At 43.3% G+C, this 17,341-nt stretch overlaps 1 protein-coding gene across 1 annotated transcript in view; it reads left to right on the forward strand.

Moving 5' to 3' along the window:
- LOC141108694 (bile salt-activated lipase-like) overlaps nt 1–17,341 on the forward strand; it is a 52,352-nt gene that overhangs the window by 1,918 nt on the left and 33,093 nt on the right. The window contains exon 2 of the mRNA XM_073600555.1: nt 12,298–12,451. Within this exon, the coding sequence (XP_073456656.1) occupies nt 12,298–12,451 (154 nt within the window). The remainder of the gene's footprint in view (nt 1–12,297; nt 12,452–17,341) is intronic.

A 17,341-nucleotide genomic window follows, 5' to 3' on the forward strand; every position in this document is an offset into this window, starting at 1 on the left:
CTCCAAATGAAGCGTTTATGCTTGTGGCTAAAAAGCTCAATTTTGGTCTCATCACTCCAAATGACTTTGTGCCAGAAGGTTTGAGGGTTGTCTCTGTGCTGTTTGGCTTATTGTAATTGGGATCATTTGTGGCATTTGTATAGTAATGGCTTTCTTCTGGCGACTCGACCATGCAGCCCATCTTTCTTCAAGTGCCTCCTTATTGTGCATCTTGAAACAACCACACCACATGTTTTCAGAGATTCCTGTATTTCACCTGAAGTTATTTGTGGGTTTTTTTTTGCATCCTGAACAATTTTGCTGGCTGTTGTGGCTGAAATTTTTAGTTGGTCTACCTGACCGTGGTTTGGTTTCAACAGAAGCCCATTTTCCACTTCTTGATTAGAGTTTGAACACTGCTGATTGGAATTCTCAATTCCTTTGATATCTTTTTACATCCCTCTCCTGTTTTATACAGTTCAACTACCTTTTCCCGCAGATCCTTTTGACAATTCTTTTGCTTTCCCCATGACTCAGAATCCAGAAATGTCAGTGCAGTACTGGATGAAAGATGCAAGGGTCTGTCAGGAGTCCAGAAACTCATTGACTTTTTATACACACACACACACTAATTACAAGCAAACAGATCACAGGTGAGGATGGTTACCTTTAATAGCCATTCAAACCCTTTTGTGTCAACTTGTGTGCATGTTATCAGGCCAAAATCACCAGAGTATTTAAACTTTTGATCAGGGTCATTTGGGTAGTTTCTGTTGTGATTATGATTTAAAAAGAGTAAAACAGTTGGCTGATAATAAATGGCTTCAGCCAAACACTAACCATGAGTGAAAGAAAAGTTTTTTGTTATTTATATTCTCTGAAAAATGGCCAAGAAATCATAAATTCTGCCAGGGTATGTAAACTTATGAGCACAACTGTGTATCCAAAGTTTGAGGCTGTGTAGATGAAACACCCCAATAGTATTTATATACAGGTCACAGCGGATGTATTCCAAACAACACCTATCAGATTATCTTCTCTGTATAAAGCCTAGTACACACAATGAGAATATCGTTTTTTTTTTTTTTTGTTTTTTTTTGCGTGCTAGTCTCATATTGAAAACCAATAGGTTACTAAAGTTACAAAAATTCTCCAGCAAAAGAATACAACTTCAAAAGTGAAGTAATGTTTTACATTGTATTGTAATGTATTCTTTCATTTCCGAACATGCGTGGTCTTGGTCTTCCAATTTTTTCAGATGAATATTGTACTGATTAAACAAAAATCGTTACTATCTGTCAAGTTAAATCGTTCAGGAGAGGTTGTAAAAGTCCCGTGTACATTAAAGTGGATGTAAACCCAATGTCTTCCTTTCTAAACTACTGCCATAGGGGTTATCTATAAGGATATACATGTCTCCTGCATGTGTCTTTACCTGTCAAATGTCTCCCCTCTGTCTGTTATGAGAGCCGATAAACTGCAGATTCTGTGGGTGGGTCTGTTGTCTGGAGCTCGGTGGGTGGAGTCGTGATGTCAGTAGACTCCCCGCCCACCTCTACACTCCCCTTGTCAATATGCATTTTCTCCTGTGTATTTCTTACACTGAACTTCTGCTATGATCTCTAACATCCAGTGAAAAGACAGGAAAGTAACCACATGACTTCAGCATGCCAAATCATGCTGAGGTGTGGAACAGCCAATCCTTGCAGAGCTGCTGAAGAAAGGAGTGGGGGAGGGAATTAAAAAATAATGCCTGTGTCTTAGGCTGTCACTCACAGCAAGGGGGAGGATTTGACAAAGTTTTTCTCAGTTTGTCAAGATTTTTCTCTCTGAACAATAAAAGAGGATTGCTCAGAGATGGATTAACTCTGTGTGGCAAGACTGGGTTTAAATGATAGGAAATCTTATACTCTACATTATGATATATATAAAAAAAAAAATTCGGGTTTACATCCACTTTAAGCCTAAGAGGCAAAAAAATGGGACTTCTGGTCATACAAAACATCCATACAGTATCAGATAAACACAATTCTTATGTACAGTTGTGCTCAAAAGTTTGCACACTCTGGCAGAAATTGTGACATTGTGACAGAATCAAACAAACCAATAATAATCTCTACATCCATCCTGGGCGATATTGTGGACAAATATTACTGTCCCATTTTAAGTAATCCAAGATATATTTTCTCACTCACCCTGTGCCAGGATAGCACAGGGTGACTTAGACATAAGAGGTGTATGGGGAGCTGAAACAAGGACATCCCCTACTTTCCAAGGGATTCTGAGTTCCGCGGGCCCTCCCGTCACAATAACCATGCAGTATATTTACATACCTCCCAACATTTTGAGATGGAAATGAGGGACACCTACTTTCAAACGTATGAAGGCATAGGACACACCCCCTGACACACCCCCTTTAAAGGAGAATTAACCAAAAAAAGGTTAATAATATGCACAAGGACTTTTTCTTACCACTACTGTTCCTTTATATTGGCTTTTAAAATTTACAAATGCAGACATTTAGAATTTGGATAAAAGGTTTAGCACTGGGAAACACTTTTTGAAAGATAAAAAGTGCATTTTATATACAACTATATAGATCAGACCAAAATGAGGGACAAATGAGGAGGAAAGAGGGACAGAGGGACATTGCTCCAAATCGGGGACAGTTGGGAGCTATGTATTTACCAAGGCCCTGGGTTCCGTCACATCACCAGCTGTGGTAGTAAAGAGAGACTCGCACACAATATCAATGAACCACTTATAAAGTTTACTAAAGTAAATATTAAACAGAATGAAGAATATGATTTAAACACAAACAATAAATGACAGTTGATAAACAATCAATATAGATATGGAAACTGTGGACTCAATAATCACCGTAAGGAGTATATGTAGATAGGTGTACAATGGAACGAGTGTTCAATATTCTCCAAAACCTATATTAAACACCTTCCCACTGAGGCCACAATACACACACATAATTTCAATATAATATTACCCACATTCAATAATGCAATGCAATATTTAACCTGTACTTAAGGGCTCCCCCTAGGTTCAATGTTCAGACTACAAAATAGAGCCGTGATGCTTTGCAAAAGATGATAAAAGTTCCTTGACTCCAGATATCTTCAGCTAGCCTGTAGTTTAAACTGCAGTATTTGTAATCCAACAGGGCAAAAGAGAGAAAGCAAACTGTAGAATAAATGGTACGTTCATAACTGTTTAACTGAAGAAATATAGCACTTGTAACTTCCTCCTTATGTGTGAGTGTAATACAGTACTGATCTAATAGCACAGGGAGCAACCAACCCCAGAGTTCAGCTGTATGTGGCCTGTGAATAAGTAGAATCACTTCTGTGGAACTACAAGTTTCACCAGCATTCTGTAAACAACTTACTCAGCAAACAGTGCACTTTACTGAAATGGGCAGGTGCCCTCTCACCACAATAGACTCAGAGGCTGTGAGGCTCCGTCTGGAATCCCCTCCTGATGTCTAGGTCTGATAAAAAGATGGCGCCGCCGCGCTGTACTGCTCCTCCGGATGGCTGAGATGCAGGAAAACTTCCATATGTCTGCCACTGCACACCGATCCACTTGCTAAGCTGGTGGGGTTGTACTCTGAAATGCCTCAGAGGCTAACGATCCTGCTCCGCGCCGTAGGCCGCAGTGTCTCTGCCCCGGTCACACACACAGACCTTCTGCTGGCAGGTATTGAATGGTGGCCAGAGAGACTGAAAGATGGCCGCGCTGATCCTTTTATTACTGCTCCCAGCATGCAGTGTTGCGCGTTTTGCATTGTCTGAATTAAAAGAAAGTCCTAACAGCATTAAAAGGACACTAGAGGAAGCCAAACTCATTTGCAACCATAACAACTGTAATGCCTTATATTAGCAAAGCCTTGGCTATACACCCAGTAAGGCTGAATGAGCTCAAAGCTTACAGCCTACTCGTGTCACCTGACTGCTCCCACCAAGTCCCTACCCGTTTCACCTAAATGCTCTCACCAAGTCCCTACTCGTGTCACCTGGCTGCTCCCACCAAGTCCCCACCCGTGTGACCTGACTGCTCCCACCAGGTCCCTACCATGTCACCTGACTGCTCCCACCAGGTCCCTACCGTGTCACCTCACTGCTCCCACCAAGTCCCTACCCGTGTCACCTGACTGCTCCCACCAAGTCCCTACCCGTGTCACCTGACTGCTCACACCAAGTCTATATTTTCTTGTACAAACATCACGCTGACTAAAGAAGTCATCCTCTCCAGCCTGCACCACAATGTCTTTTAACATCCCCACCTTTTACCCAAATCATAGCTAACTAATCATGACCCAAAAATCTCCATCCTGTCTTATCCTATATCCATCCACATGACACAGAAGTTGGTTAGAGAGTGTGCGGACATGATGCAGGAGTTGGTCAGAGAGTGTGCGGAAATGATACAGCAACTGCTAAATGTGGGCGTGGCTTAAATTGTGTAGCGGTACCCCTGTAGGGGCTGCTGAGTATAATGGTCCGTCTGTCACCCTGCCCAGCCAGGCACACACTTTTTCAGTCCTCAGAGACAAAGCAGTCCTTGCATTTTGTTTTATTAAGGGGATATTAAACTTGGATAGGGATGGGGACTCATGAGATCTCCAGTTGGTCAAACATTGGAACATGGCACTCTATATACATCATGTGTATACTCCATTTCTCCTCATGTACATTGCTTCCTCTCTTCTGAGTATCACTCCATACTCCTCCTGGACATAGCTTCCTCTCTTCTGAGTATCGCGCCATTCTCTTCCTGTACATCGTTTCCTCTCTTTCGTTCTCCAGACTAGCTAGCACTGTAGGCCTGACACTGACTTAGCCAGGCCTAAAGCAAATGCCCTTCACAGGCAGGGACCATGGGGCCCCTATGGTGTAGCAAAAAGAAAATAGTACGTTCTGGTACTAGCTGTCCCACATGCGGCTACTGATCCCAGTCAGCCCTCTTCAGACCCTCCTGCCTGCAGCTGCCTGACTCCACTGCCCATGACACCACAGTCCTCTCCTCTGGTTCTGCACCCATCTCCAACTGCACTCTCCCAGTCATTACAGGTGTGCCTCCCCAGTCCTCCCGACTGTGCATGCCACTCACCAGCCCTCTTGGCTGCAACCAATGGTTCCTCTCCCTGGAAACTTGCCCGGCAGTACTCTTGCCCTCTGTCCTGTCTTGTGCCTCCTGTCCAGGACACCGCCACATTTTCTTAGAGAGCCCTGTCCGCACCCGAGCCCAGGCCCAAGTTCACCCCCCCCCCCCCCCCGACTGGGGAGCTCCCTCCAAGGCTCCGACAGCCTCAGTATTCCATCTCCAAGTATTCCACCCAACAACTTCTCCCAGTTAGTTGTCGGGTGACCCTGACCCTTGGTATTTGAGGAGGCCTGCCCCCTGCCAATTCCAAGTTGGGCATTGATCAGGGTTCCCCAGAAAACCCCAGGCAGCTCCACCTCCCCTCTCCTCCTCTATTTTCAGAACCTTCTATAGAGCTCTGGAAAGAAGAGGGAGGTCTTGGTGATGCTGCCTATGAGTCACCCAGCTTTTACCCTGAGCCACTCCCAGCCAGGCCGGCCTAAATTTACCTACACTAACAACTGTCACTCTAGCACCTACACTACTAGAGGGTGCTACAAACTGAGTAAAATATTGGACGTTGGCTTAAAGGGGTGTGGTTTAATACAGTCTGAGATGATTTGTATAGCGCAGAATGTGGTAATGTTAAATAGAGCATGTACAGTGCAGAGTGGACAGCGGTGGGTAGTAAATGCAAGAGAGAGGTGTGGAGTGTATGGAGGTGGGTAGTATGTGCAGAAGAGGAGTGCGGATTGTATGGAGGTGGGTAGTATGTGCAGGAGAGGAGTGCGGAGTGTACAGTGGTGGGTAGTATGTGCAGGATGGTGTCAGTAGTTTTTATTTATTTATTTTATTTTTACAATTTAATTTTTTAGAATTATTTTTTAAAAAAAATGCTTTTTTGGGACCAGTGGATGGTGTCAGCAGAGCAATGGACAGTGTCAGAATTTTTTAATTTTTATTATTTTTTACAATTTTATTTTTTATAATTTATTTTTGTACAATTTTTTCACAATGATGCGGGTTGGGGTTATATTTTTTCGCAGCGCTTTTGGGGAAGGAGGTGGGGCAGAGGACGGTGGCAGTGGGGCAATGGACAGTCAGTAAGTTTTTTTTATTCTTAAGTATTTTTTTTTAAACATTTTAATTTGTTCTTAATTTTTTTTTTTCACCATCCTTTTTGGGAATGGGGGCTTGGGGCTCTGGACCATGTCGGTTGGGGGGGGTGATCTCAGTAGTTTTTTATATATTTTTTTTTTTTACGATTTTATTTTGCAATAGTTTTTTTTTTTTTATCAGCCCTGTTGGGCTTTGGTGAGTGGTAAACAGACCCCTAACATCTCCCCATTGAGACAGAGAGAGGGACAGAGGACACAGATTCCCCAGTCCTTTTCTCACCACTGAAGATGAATGGAGGGGAGACAGAGGCTTCTCTCCATTCATAAACTGAAGCAAAGTAACACATTTTACTCTGCTCAGTTATCACAGGACATAGAGAGTGATCTGTAACAAACGCTCTCTATGTCCCATTCAGAAAAGGAAGGGACCTTCCTCCGCTCTCCATCCTTACAGATCCCCCCCCCCGCGCGCGCAGCCCGCGGGAGAGAAGAGGAGGGAAGCCAGCTGCGGGGGACGAGGGGGGGGCAGGGGAAGAGAACACAGCGGGCAGAGGAGGAGGACACAGAGGGAGCCAGAGATGAAGGGGGGAGGGTGTTGGAGGAGGAAGACACAGGACAGTCGGGGATGATCGATGCAGCGGTCAGCTGTGAGCACCGATCCCCCTGCATGGCTTTTCATCAGCTGCTTCTCCTTCTCTCCCTCCCGCGCTGTCAGCTGAAAAGCCATGCGGTGGGGGGGATCATTGCTCAGAGCTGTCCCCCGCTGTACCGATCATCCCCGACTGTCACTGCACATCCATGTGTATGTGTGCAGGACTGACAGGGGGCCGTGAGTGCGCTCTGCTTTTGCCCAGAATGCGCTCTGCCTCTCCTGTGCGCGCTCTGGCCAAGGGAAATGCAGAGGTGGGCGGGGAGTCTGCTGATGTCACGACTGCCCACCAAGCACCGCACAACAGACCTGCTCACTGAATCCGGAGTTTTTTGGGGCTCCAAATAGAGAAGGGGGAGATATTTGAAAGGTAAGGATACATGCAGGAGGCATGCATATCCTTATAGTTCAGCACTATGCCATTAATTTATCATTGATAAGAGTGGGTTTACATCCACTTTAAGGATAGCAATCACATGAAGCCTTTTTTTATCACATAGTTTATCACAAAGAGCCCCTAATTTTCCACTTCCTAATAAGTGATTAAACACTACTGACTGGCATATTCAAGGCTTTGGATATCTTTTTTATATCCTTTTCCATCTTTGTAAAGTTTCAATAACTTGTTGCGCAGGTCTTTTGACTGTTCTTTTCTACCCCCTCATGGCTCAGTGTCTAGCCTGATTAGTGCATCCATGTGAGAGCTAAAAAATTCATTGACTATTTATACTCAGACACTAATTGTGATTTAAAAAGCCACAAATGTGGGAAATTAACCATTAATTGCCATTTTAACCTGTGTGTGCAACCTTTTGTGTCTGTACCAAGGCCAAACATTCTAGGATATGTCAACTTTTTATCAGGGCCATTTGGGTGATTTCTGTTATCGTTATGATTTAAAAAGGATCCAAAAAACTATGTAATAATGGCTTCATGCGATTGCTATCCTCAAATAAAAGACAGTTTTTTTGGCATGATCAGTCATATTTTCAATATTGATTTCAAAATTTCTGCCAGGGTATGCAAACTTTTGAGCACAACTGTATACTTATCGTTCCACGTGTGGATAGTACCCTATAGTCAGGTAATCTTCGGGAGATGGGTTTTGTCAGGTACTGAAGATTCTTCAGGCAGGAGATATGGAAGACAAATGAAGATTCCAGGCACCTTCCTCTAGATAGGTAAGTATTATGCATTTATCTTTTGTAGGTGGCTTTTTATTTAAAGGGTAACTCCACATTCGTGGGCAAACAAAAAAAAAATATATAGCGTATACAATTGTGACACAAGTCATATTGTAAAATTGAATGTTATTAAAAATTACCTATCCTTTTCAATCTGCAGCTCTGTAATCTTCTGTAAAATGCAATATGTCTACCTGGACGTGTTCTGTACACAGAATGTCCCCCAGAAAATATAATTTCCTGCTTGTGTGATTGGCTCACTGATTTTCCCAGAAGTCTGCACTAAGATACAAGTCGGATCCCCTGCAACAAAAATTTAATTTTTGGTGAGATACTCCCTATAGGAAATCACATCTAAAGGGATGCAGAGCCTGCAATTTTCCTCATTTGAGCCATGCAAGTGCAGCAGCTGGTTAATGAATATAAAACCACTCCCATTAGATTTACTTTCCCCATGGACACAGACAAACAAACAATGATTTCTTCAGAATAACAAAAGGTAGGAATATTTTATTTCTCAACAAAGGTGGAGTTTTTGTTTTTGTTTTATTGATAAAGGTAAGGCAATGATTTTAAGAAAAAATGCCAACATTATTAAAAAAAATAGTAGTTATCTTCCAGTCAAATCTCACTTTTACCTGCTTTTGTTCTATAAATATTGTGGCAGGCAATTTAAGTCACTTTCTCCAGTTGATGGATACATGGGAGAATCTGACTTATTCATATGATCATTTCAGGGAATATGAACTGTGCATCCTACCATCTCTGTTGATGTATTGCCTGATGTGGTGTAAAATGTCACCAAAGGACCTCAATGGCAGAACATTTTTTTGGGCCTTTCATTTAACTCTCGCCCTAGTACAAACACTTATTCAGCATGTATAGATAGCTAGATACTGATGAAGAATAGACTCTGTGATACCCTGTAACAAACTGGGAACATTAGGGCAACATGAATATTTTCCATCTCTCACTTGCCCTAGTATTGGAGTAGTAGTGTTCTAGTATACCTAACAAGAAGGGATCCTGGTACTGGTCTGACCCTTATTTAGCATAAATGGCCTCTTGTGCAGCTTCAGTCTTTACTCATATTGGCCCCATAAAGAATGAGGAAGGACATCTGGTTAAAGGATGGGGAGATGGCGAAGGTATTGAATTTATTCTTCTCCTCAGTCTTCATAAGGGAATCGGGGGGGCTTCAGTAACCAAAACTGCAGTGTTTATCCTCATGACACGTCACGGGAATGGTTAACAGAGGACAGAATTAAAATTAATAAATCACTGGGACCTGATAGCTTGCACCCGAGGGTACTTAGGGAACCCAGACCATTGTTCCTAATTTTTACTGACGGTCTACTGACTGGAATGGTACCAGCTGATTGGAGAAAAGACAATGTACATCCCTGGGAATTACAGACCAGTTAGCCTAACATCAATAGTATGCAAGCTCTTAGATGGGATGATAAGGGACTATATACAAGATTTTAGTAATGAGAACGGTATCATTAGCAGTAATCAGCATGGATTCATGAAGAATCGTTCTTGCCAAACCAATCTATTAACCTTCTATGAGGAGGTGAGTTGCCATCTAGATAAAGGAAGGCCCATAGACGTGGTGTATCTGGATTTTGCAAAAGCATTTGACACAGTTCCCCATAAACATTTACTGTACAAAGTAAGGTCCATTGGCATGGACCATAGGGTGAGTACATGGATTGAAAACTGACTACAAGGGCGAGTTCAGAGGGTGGTGATAAATGGGAAGTATTCGGAATGGTCAGAGGTGGGTAGTGGTGTCCCCCAGGGTTCTGTGCTGGGACCAATTCTATTTAAATTGTTCATAACCGACCTGGAGGATGGGGTAAATGGTTCAATCTCTGTATTTGCGGACGATGCTATGCTAAGCAGGGCAATAACTTCTCCACAGGATGTGGAAACCTTGCAAAAAGATCTGAACAAATTAATGGGGTGGGCAACTACATGGCAAATGAGGTTTAATGTAGAAAAATGTAAAATGAATGCATTTGGGTGGCAAAAATATGAATGCACTGCGGGGAGAACCTCTGGGGAAATCTAGGATGAAAAAGGACCTAGGGGTCCTAGTAGATGATATTCTCAGCAATGGCATGCAATGCCATGCTGCTGCTAACAAAGCAAACAGAATATTGGCATGCTTACTGGGCACTTAAACCCCCCCCCCCCATCCAGACCAATTTTCATCTTTTAGCGCTGTCACACTTTGAATGACAATTGCGCGGTCAGCACTGTACCCAAATGAAATTTTTATAATTTTTCCCCACAAATAGAGCTTTATTTTGGTGGTATTTGATCACCTCTGGGTTTTTATTTTTTGTTAAAAAAATTGAAAAAGACCGAATTTAAAAAAAAAAAATTATATATTTTTTATATTTTGTTATAAAATTTTGCAAACAGGTAATTTTTCTCCTTCATAGATGTACGTTGATGGGGCGGCACTGATGGGCACCGATAGGTGGCAATAATGGGCACAGATTGCTTACACTGATGGCAGCACTGCTAGGTGGCACTGATTGGCACCCCTGGGGGGCATTGATAGGTGGCACTTGTGGGCATTGATTGGTGGCACTTGTGGGCACTCATAGGTGGCACTGGCAGGTGGCAATGACAGATGGCACTGGCAGATGTGCCTCCTTCCTCTTTGGGACCGATGTCCCTTTAACATAAGCCGGTGATAGTTTTTTTTTCTCCTCACGCTGTCAGTGTGAGGAGAAAAAAAAAGGTTACCCAGCTTTTGTTTACATCATGTTATCAGCTGTCATTGGCTGACAGCTGATCACATGGTAAGGGGCCGGGATCGGTGCGCGTGCACAGGGGAGGACGTCCCATGACGGCCTCCCGGAAATTGAGGTCCGCGCTGTGGCCGTCATTCGGCTATGGCCCGGACCTCAAGTGGTTAAAAAGGGGATCAACTCCAGCGATAAAACGATAATTCTTCCACTCTACAAGACTCTGGTCCGTCCGCACCTAGAGTATGCTGTCCAGTTCTGGGCACCAGTCCTCAGGAAGGATGTACTGGAAATGGAGTGAGTACAAAGAAGGGCAACACAGCTAATAAAGGGTCTGGAGGATCTTAGTTATCAGGAAAGGTTGCAATCACTCAACTTATTTTCTCTGGAGAAGAGACGCTTGAGAGGGGATATAAATAATAAAAATGATCTCGCGCAATCACATTTGAACATTTGAACTCCATTTTGCTGCCATACATCTATTCACCACTGGATGTCAATATACCACGCTTGCTTATACATGCATGAAGGTGAGAGTTTAGAGAGACTGACACCCACGGGACACCATTTATGAAGCTATTTATGAACTTTATTTCATCCACATTTTTTATATATTTTTTATGCTTTATTCACGTATCCACTATTTTTTGGAAGAACAGTTTCACTTTTCTACAGTTTTTGTGACACAAATATAAGACTTTTATTTATTACTGTTTTATTGAAACGTTTCTATTTGGCACTGTATATTTAGTGTGTGAGACATGGTGTGATTGCGCGAGATCATTTTTATTATTTATTTCATGTTGATGTAGTGTGAATACATTTTAGATTTTGCTGCAATCTTACTTCACGGCAAGACACACATCCACTTTGTAGTACACATCCACTTTTTTAGCACATTCACTGTATTTACTCAACTGTGGCGCGCAGGACACATTGCTTTATTTATTCATGAGAGGGGATATGATTTAAATTTATAAATACTGTACTGGTGACCCCACAATAGGGATAAAACTTTTTCGCGGAAGGGAGTTTAACAAGACTCGTGGCCACTCATTAAAATAGAAGGAAAAAGGTTTAACCTTAAACTATGTAGAAGTTTCCTTACTGTAAGAGCGGCAAGGATGTGGAAATCTCTTCCACAGGCGGTGGTCTCAGCGGGGGGCATCAATAGTTTCAAGAAACTATTAGATAAGCACCTGAATGACCACAACATACAGGGATATACAATGTAATACTGACCTATAATCACACACATAGGTTGGACTTGATGGACTTGTCTTTTTTCAACCTTACCTACTATGTAACTAATAGTTTGCCCACTCCTGGACAGTCTATCAATTAATGATAAAAGGCATTCTAAATAAATACCAGGAGATTGCAGGGGATGCCTGAAATGGTTTCTTATGCTCTATGCAGAATCATTTGGGTATTAAAATTTAGAGTATAGAATTACCTACATCAATGTTGCTAATGAAATTGCTTTTCTTTTCTTGTCCTTACAGCTTGGGGTAGTGCATACAGAAGGAGGATTCGTAGAAGGATCAACCAAGAAAATTGGCATTTTAAATCCAGTTTATCTGGATATTTTCAAGGGGATCCCATTTGCTGCTCCTACAAAAGTTCTAGAGAAGCCCGAGAAGCATCCAGGATGGTCAGGTAAGTCAACTCGTCTCCCATATAATGCAATAAGCACAATTGGGATAATTGCAAAAAAAAAGTATCTGTTGCCAATAGCAAACTATTATCCCCTCAGATTCCAACCTATACTAGAAAAAGTATACATAGAATCTAGTTACTTATGGACAGAGCTTTTCTGATTTCCTACAGTAAAATTAAAATTTGTCCAGCCAAAACATATATTTCATTTTAAATAACTTGGCAGTGCTTTGTACCAGAACCATCGTTTTTAGGGCGGTTGCACACAGGCATTAAAAATAGGCTGTTGGGTCGCACTTTTAACGCTTTCTGATCATGTTGCGACAAGCAGAGTTTGGCAGGCATTGATGCTTTGCAACTGTCTCTATTCGCTTCTGTTGAAATGCACCACAAGCACACGGTAAACACGCCTGTGCAACACAACCAAAACGCTCATTAATGCTAAAGGTGCATTAATGCGCATAGGTGTTTAAGGTCCCATTTTAGCCTTGAAAAAGTGTAAAAAAAAAAAAAAACACGTCTTACAGGTCATTTGAGGAATGTTTCCTGATGCAACTTGAACGCCTGTGCAACACAACCAAAACGCTCATTAATGCTATAGGTGCATTAATGCGCATTAAGGCTGTTGTTGAATTTGACGGCTGTGTGGATGAGCCCTGAGTGTCATTATAAACAAATCTGAGTTGGGTAAACTTGGTTCCCAAATGTCGCTCATTTGGAGCCTATTCTTTTTGGTGCGATCTATGGAATACTACATTTAACCATCCAACCTCTAATTATTGTATTTGTTATTTTAAAAAGCCATTATAGAGGAAAAGGGAGGTGAAAAAAATTACTTTTTACCTTACAGCCTGGGGAAGGGCAGTTCAGGAGTCTAGCCTTGGGAGGGGCACTGCTACAAAATAAAGTGTTTATAGTGCAAAAAATAAAAACAGCAGAGGTGATCAAATACCGCCAAAAGAAAGCTCTATTTGTGGGGGAAAAAAAAGGCATACATTTTGATCGGGTACAGTGTTGCACGAACGCGCAATTGTCAGTCAATTAAAGTAATGCAGCGCAGTATCGCAAAAAATAGCCTGGTCATGAAGGGGGGGGTTGTAAAACTTTCCGGAGCTGAAGGGGTTAAGATTGATCAAGTCAAGACTAAAAGGGCATTTTTTTTCCATACATAATATCACACATGTATTTTGCGATTTGACACATGACATTTATTCATTCTTTTACTCACTTTTAGTAAATTATTTTGGTGCTCTGGTGGGGGAAGGGGCTCCCATGCAGGAGCAATGGAGATGGATCCGGTAATTGTACTGTCCGCAGCTGCAGGCAGCATTAGATGACTGATTCTTCCTGTGTTCAGGCCACTCTGCAGTGTGGAGAAGATAGAGGGAGGAGGTGGGTGGAGTTAACACTTACTCAGGGGAGGAGGCCTGCAGTGTGGAGAAGATGGAGGGAGGAGGTGGGTGGAGCTAACACTCACTCAATGGAGGAGGCCTGCAGTGTGGAGAAGATGGAGGGAGGAGGTGGGTGGAGCTAACACTCAGGGGAGGAGGCCTGCAGTGTGGAGAAGATGGAGGGAGGAGGTGGGTGGAGCCAACACTCAGGGGAGGAGGCCTGCAGTGTGGAGAAGATGGAGGGAGGAGGTGGGTGGAGCCAACACTCACTCAGGGGAGGAGGCCTGCAGTGTGGAGAAGATGGAGGGAGGAGGTGGGTGGAGCCAACACTCACTTAGGGGAGGAGGCCTGCAGTGTGGAGAAGATGGAGGGAGGAGGTGCCGGTAGGTGGGGCCAACACACACTCAGGGGCAGAGAAGGAAGAATGCTGGCTCTCCTCATCAGCAGCGGCTCCGAGTCCGACATGACTCACTGACGTCACTGGTTGCTAGGCGCCAGGCGGCCCAGGCGCTAGCAACCAGTGCAGGGAAGAAGCACAGAGGCCAAGCCAGTGGCGCAGCTCCAACCACCTCCTCCTGGTCCAGGCATCCAGCGGCAGCTTGCGTAATTACACTAACACAGAGTCTCTGTCTCTGCGTCTCTGGCTAATGTGAGACAGAGAGGGAGAGACTCGGGCAGGGCAGTCAGTGTGATATCTTCCGAGGGGGGGGTTTGGGGGGGGCAACTACCCTGTTGCCCCCCCTGGATCCGCCCCTGAGCCTGGGGGTGCATGCAGCCCTTTGTCACTTATTACGCAGCCCTCTGGGCCCCATCTGATGGAAAGAGTTTCCCTTATCTAGGCTCTTACTTAAGGTAGTGAAGGAAAAACTATGCTTTAGACTGGGTTCTAGTAGTTAAAATGTTTGTTACCGTAAAAAATTTAAAAAAAATAGATCCTGTTCCTTTTAAAGCATGATATAAAGCACAGTGCTTTGTCATTTTGCTGTGACACTGCTGTGTCATTTTGGCCATTTTGTATCATCTGAAATACCTGGCTGATTCTGCCACCTCCCCCTGTAAACCGACCACGGTTTATGATGGCTGCTAAGTCCTGACACCGAGTTCAGTTTATGTGCCTTCATCATCCGGTCATCCGCAGCCCATCTCTGACCGGATCGCCTCTCTCCTTCTCTCCTCTCTTCCTCTTGGCTGACTACAGCAGGGGATTACAGCCCCTCCTGCTGTAGCTGTGAGATTGAGAGAGGGGAGGTCACGTGAGCGCCGATCGGCGCTATAAAATAAGGTATACAGTGGCTTATTTTTAAAAAAACACATACACGGGGACAAATCATTTAATATAACAGAGGAGATTGTAACAAGAAGACTCTGTGGCTTAACAACCACTTTAAAGCTGAAACTTGAAAATTCCCTCTTGCAGTCGGGCTGCGCCTGGGGTTAACTGTTCATTAAAGTCTAGGGGGGGGCGTATAAATGTAAATGTACTTACCCAATCCTCAGCTCCTCTACGTTGCTAGACCGGTCCCCTAAAGCCTAGTACACACCAGTATTTTTTTTTTTTTCGTGATGCGTTGAACGAAAAAAAAATATTGGTAGCTTAGGTCTGAGCTGCTGTACTAACAATCTGATGTTAGTACTGCGATCTCCCCTGCTGAGCTATTGTGTTCTGACAGGGGGGAGCCCCACCCCACCAGAACACTCCAGTCAGCTCTCTCAGCCATTGGATGCAAGCGCTGATTGGGAGCTAGTCGGCAGAGTTTTTGGTCACGAGCCTCCGTCAGAAGCCGGCCCGGCTGCCATACACACAGGCCAAATGTCAGCCAGTTTATATTGAACTGGCCAATATTTGGCCCGTGTTTATTAGGCTTTAGCTTCTGCACCCCCCACACTCATGCTCTGGTGGTCTATGGTCCATAGTCCTGCATTGGATTTGATATCTCCAAGGGACAGGCCACCACCAGAGCATAGGGGAGCACCATCTTTCAGGGGTGCAGAGGATCAGGTAAGTAAAAATGATTGTATTCTCCGCTAGACTAATCAAGCAGGTAACCCTTGCTGTGTGAGCGCAGCCCAATTTTATAAATTCCTGATGTTGGGCTTTAAATGGCTTGGTTTACATTTTTCACACTATTGTTACTTTGTTTTGCGCTATTCATCTTTCTTCTTTGTTTTTTTCCCCCTGATTTTATAGTCGAGAAAAAACTCAAATATGGCACTAGCAATTTGTAAGGGGGCTAAAAAAAAAAAAAAAGGATTTTAGATTTGCTCATTGAGGCAACTGTGAGTTCAACCTATTCGAGTGCAGGATGGTTTAGGAAGAGACATTTTGGGATCAGCGCTGAAGAATAATGCAATTGATGTACAATGCACTATTTACATTTTTTTTTTGTTGGGCTTTAAACTTTGATCACTATGACCACAAGGCCCGGTTCACATCTATGCGGTTTCTGGCTCCTGCATTTGCTCGGGCACAGCAGCCCATTTATTTGAATGGGCTGCTGTACCTTCTGAAAACACAGAGAAAGGTTCCTGCACCTTTTCCAAAAACCGTACCCAGTTCCCAGTATGGGAAACCATGTTGCGGTTCTCAGTGTGTGGGGGGCGCCATTATGATTAATGGTACCATCAAGTATCTCCTAAGCAGCAGCTCATTTTTTTTCTCTGTGTGTGCGGGAAGGTATGTGATTACACTCCTTCTCACACACACTTAGATGTGAGCCTAGCCTGGGAGGGTTCTTATCCTGAGGCAGGGGTTCTTATCCTCCTATCAATAACACAATATATACTGTAATAGCTATGCCTGTTTTATATTATAATATAAAAAACAATCTATAATCTAAGTTTCCAATCATGTTTTATTAAAGTGGAACTAAATCTGCTGCGTGTCATAATGTTCATATATTTTTTTTTTTTTGTTTTTAACTTTATTCCACTTTAAGCTGGTGGGTGTTAGAGCACCTTTTGACATTTCGCAATAAGATCTGTAAAATCGATAAACCCCCCCCCCCCCCCCCCCCCCGACCTCCATTCATCTGGCCTCTCTCCTTAGGCTTAGTTCTGTGTAGTGATCATTAATCCTCTTTTCAGACATTTTTCTGTCAGCGGTTCAGAGGTAGTGAGAATGAATGGCCTGCAGGATAATAGGTGTTAGGTGGAATTCTTGGAAACACGCTTTTTCAGTTGTGAAGCTTACAGGATCCTTCGTAATTTCACTGGATTATAAACAGGGAAGCCTTTTCGAAAGGAGAAATGACTACAAGCTAGTTTATATTTTTATTTGGCATGTTAATAAAGGAATAGAGAGAAACTGCACTTTGGATATTTAACTTGAAACGTTGCATCTTATGCCGCGTACACACAATCGTTTTTCTTGTCGGAAAAAGATATGACAGCTTTTCCGACGGGATTCCGCTCAAGTTTGCCTTGCATACACATGGTCACGCAAAAGTTCGCTGAAATTACGACCGTCAAGAACACAGTGATGTACAACACTACGGCGAGC

The sequence above is a fragment of the Aquarana catesbeiana genome, linkage group LG09 (genome assembly GCF_042186555.1).
Source record: "Aquarana catesbeiana isolate 2022-GZ linkage group LG09, ASM4218655v1, whole genome shotgun sequence".
In the NCBI taxonomy this organism is placed as follows: domain Eukaryota; kingdom Metazoa; phylum Chordata; class Amphibia; order Anura; family Ranidae; genus Aquarana; species Aquarana catesbeiana.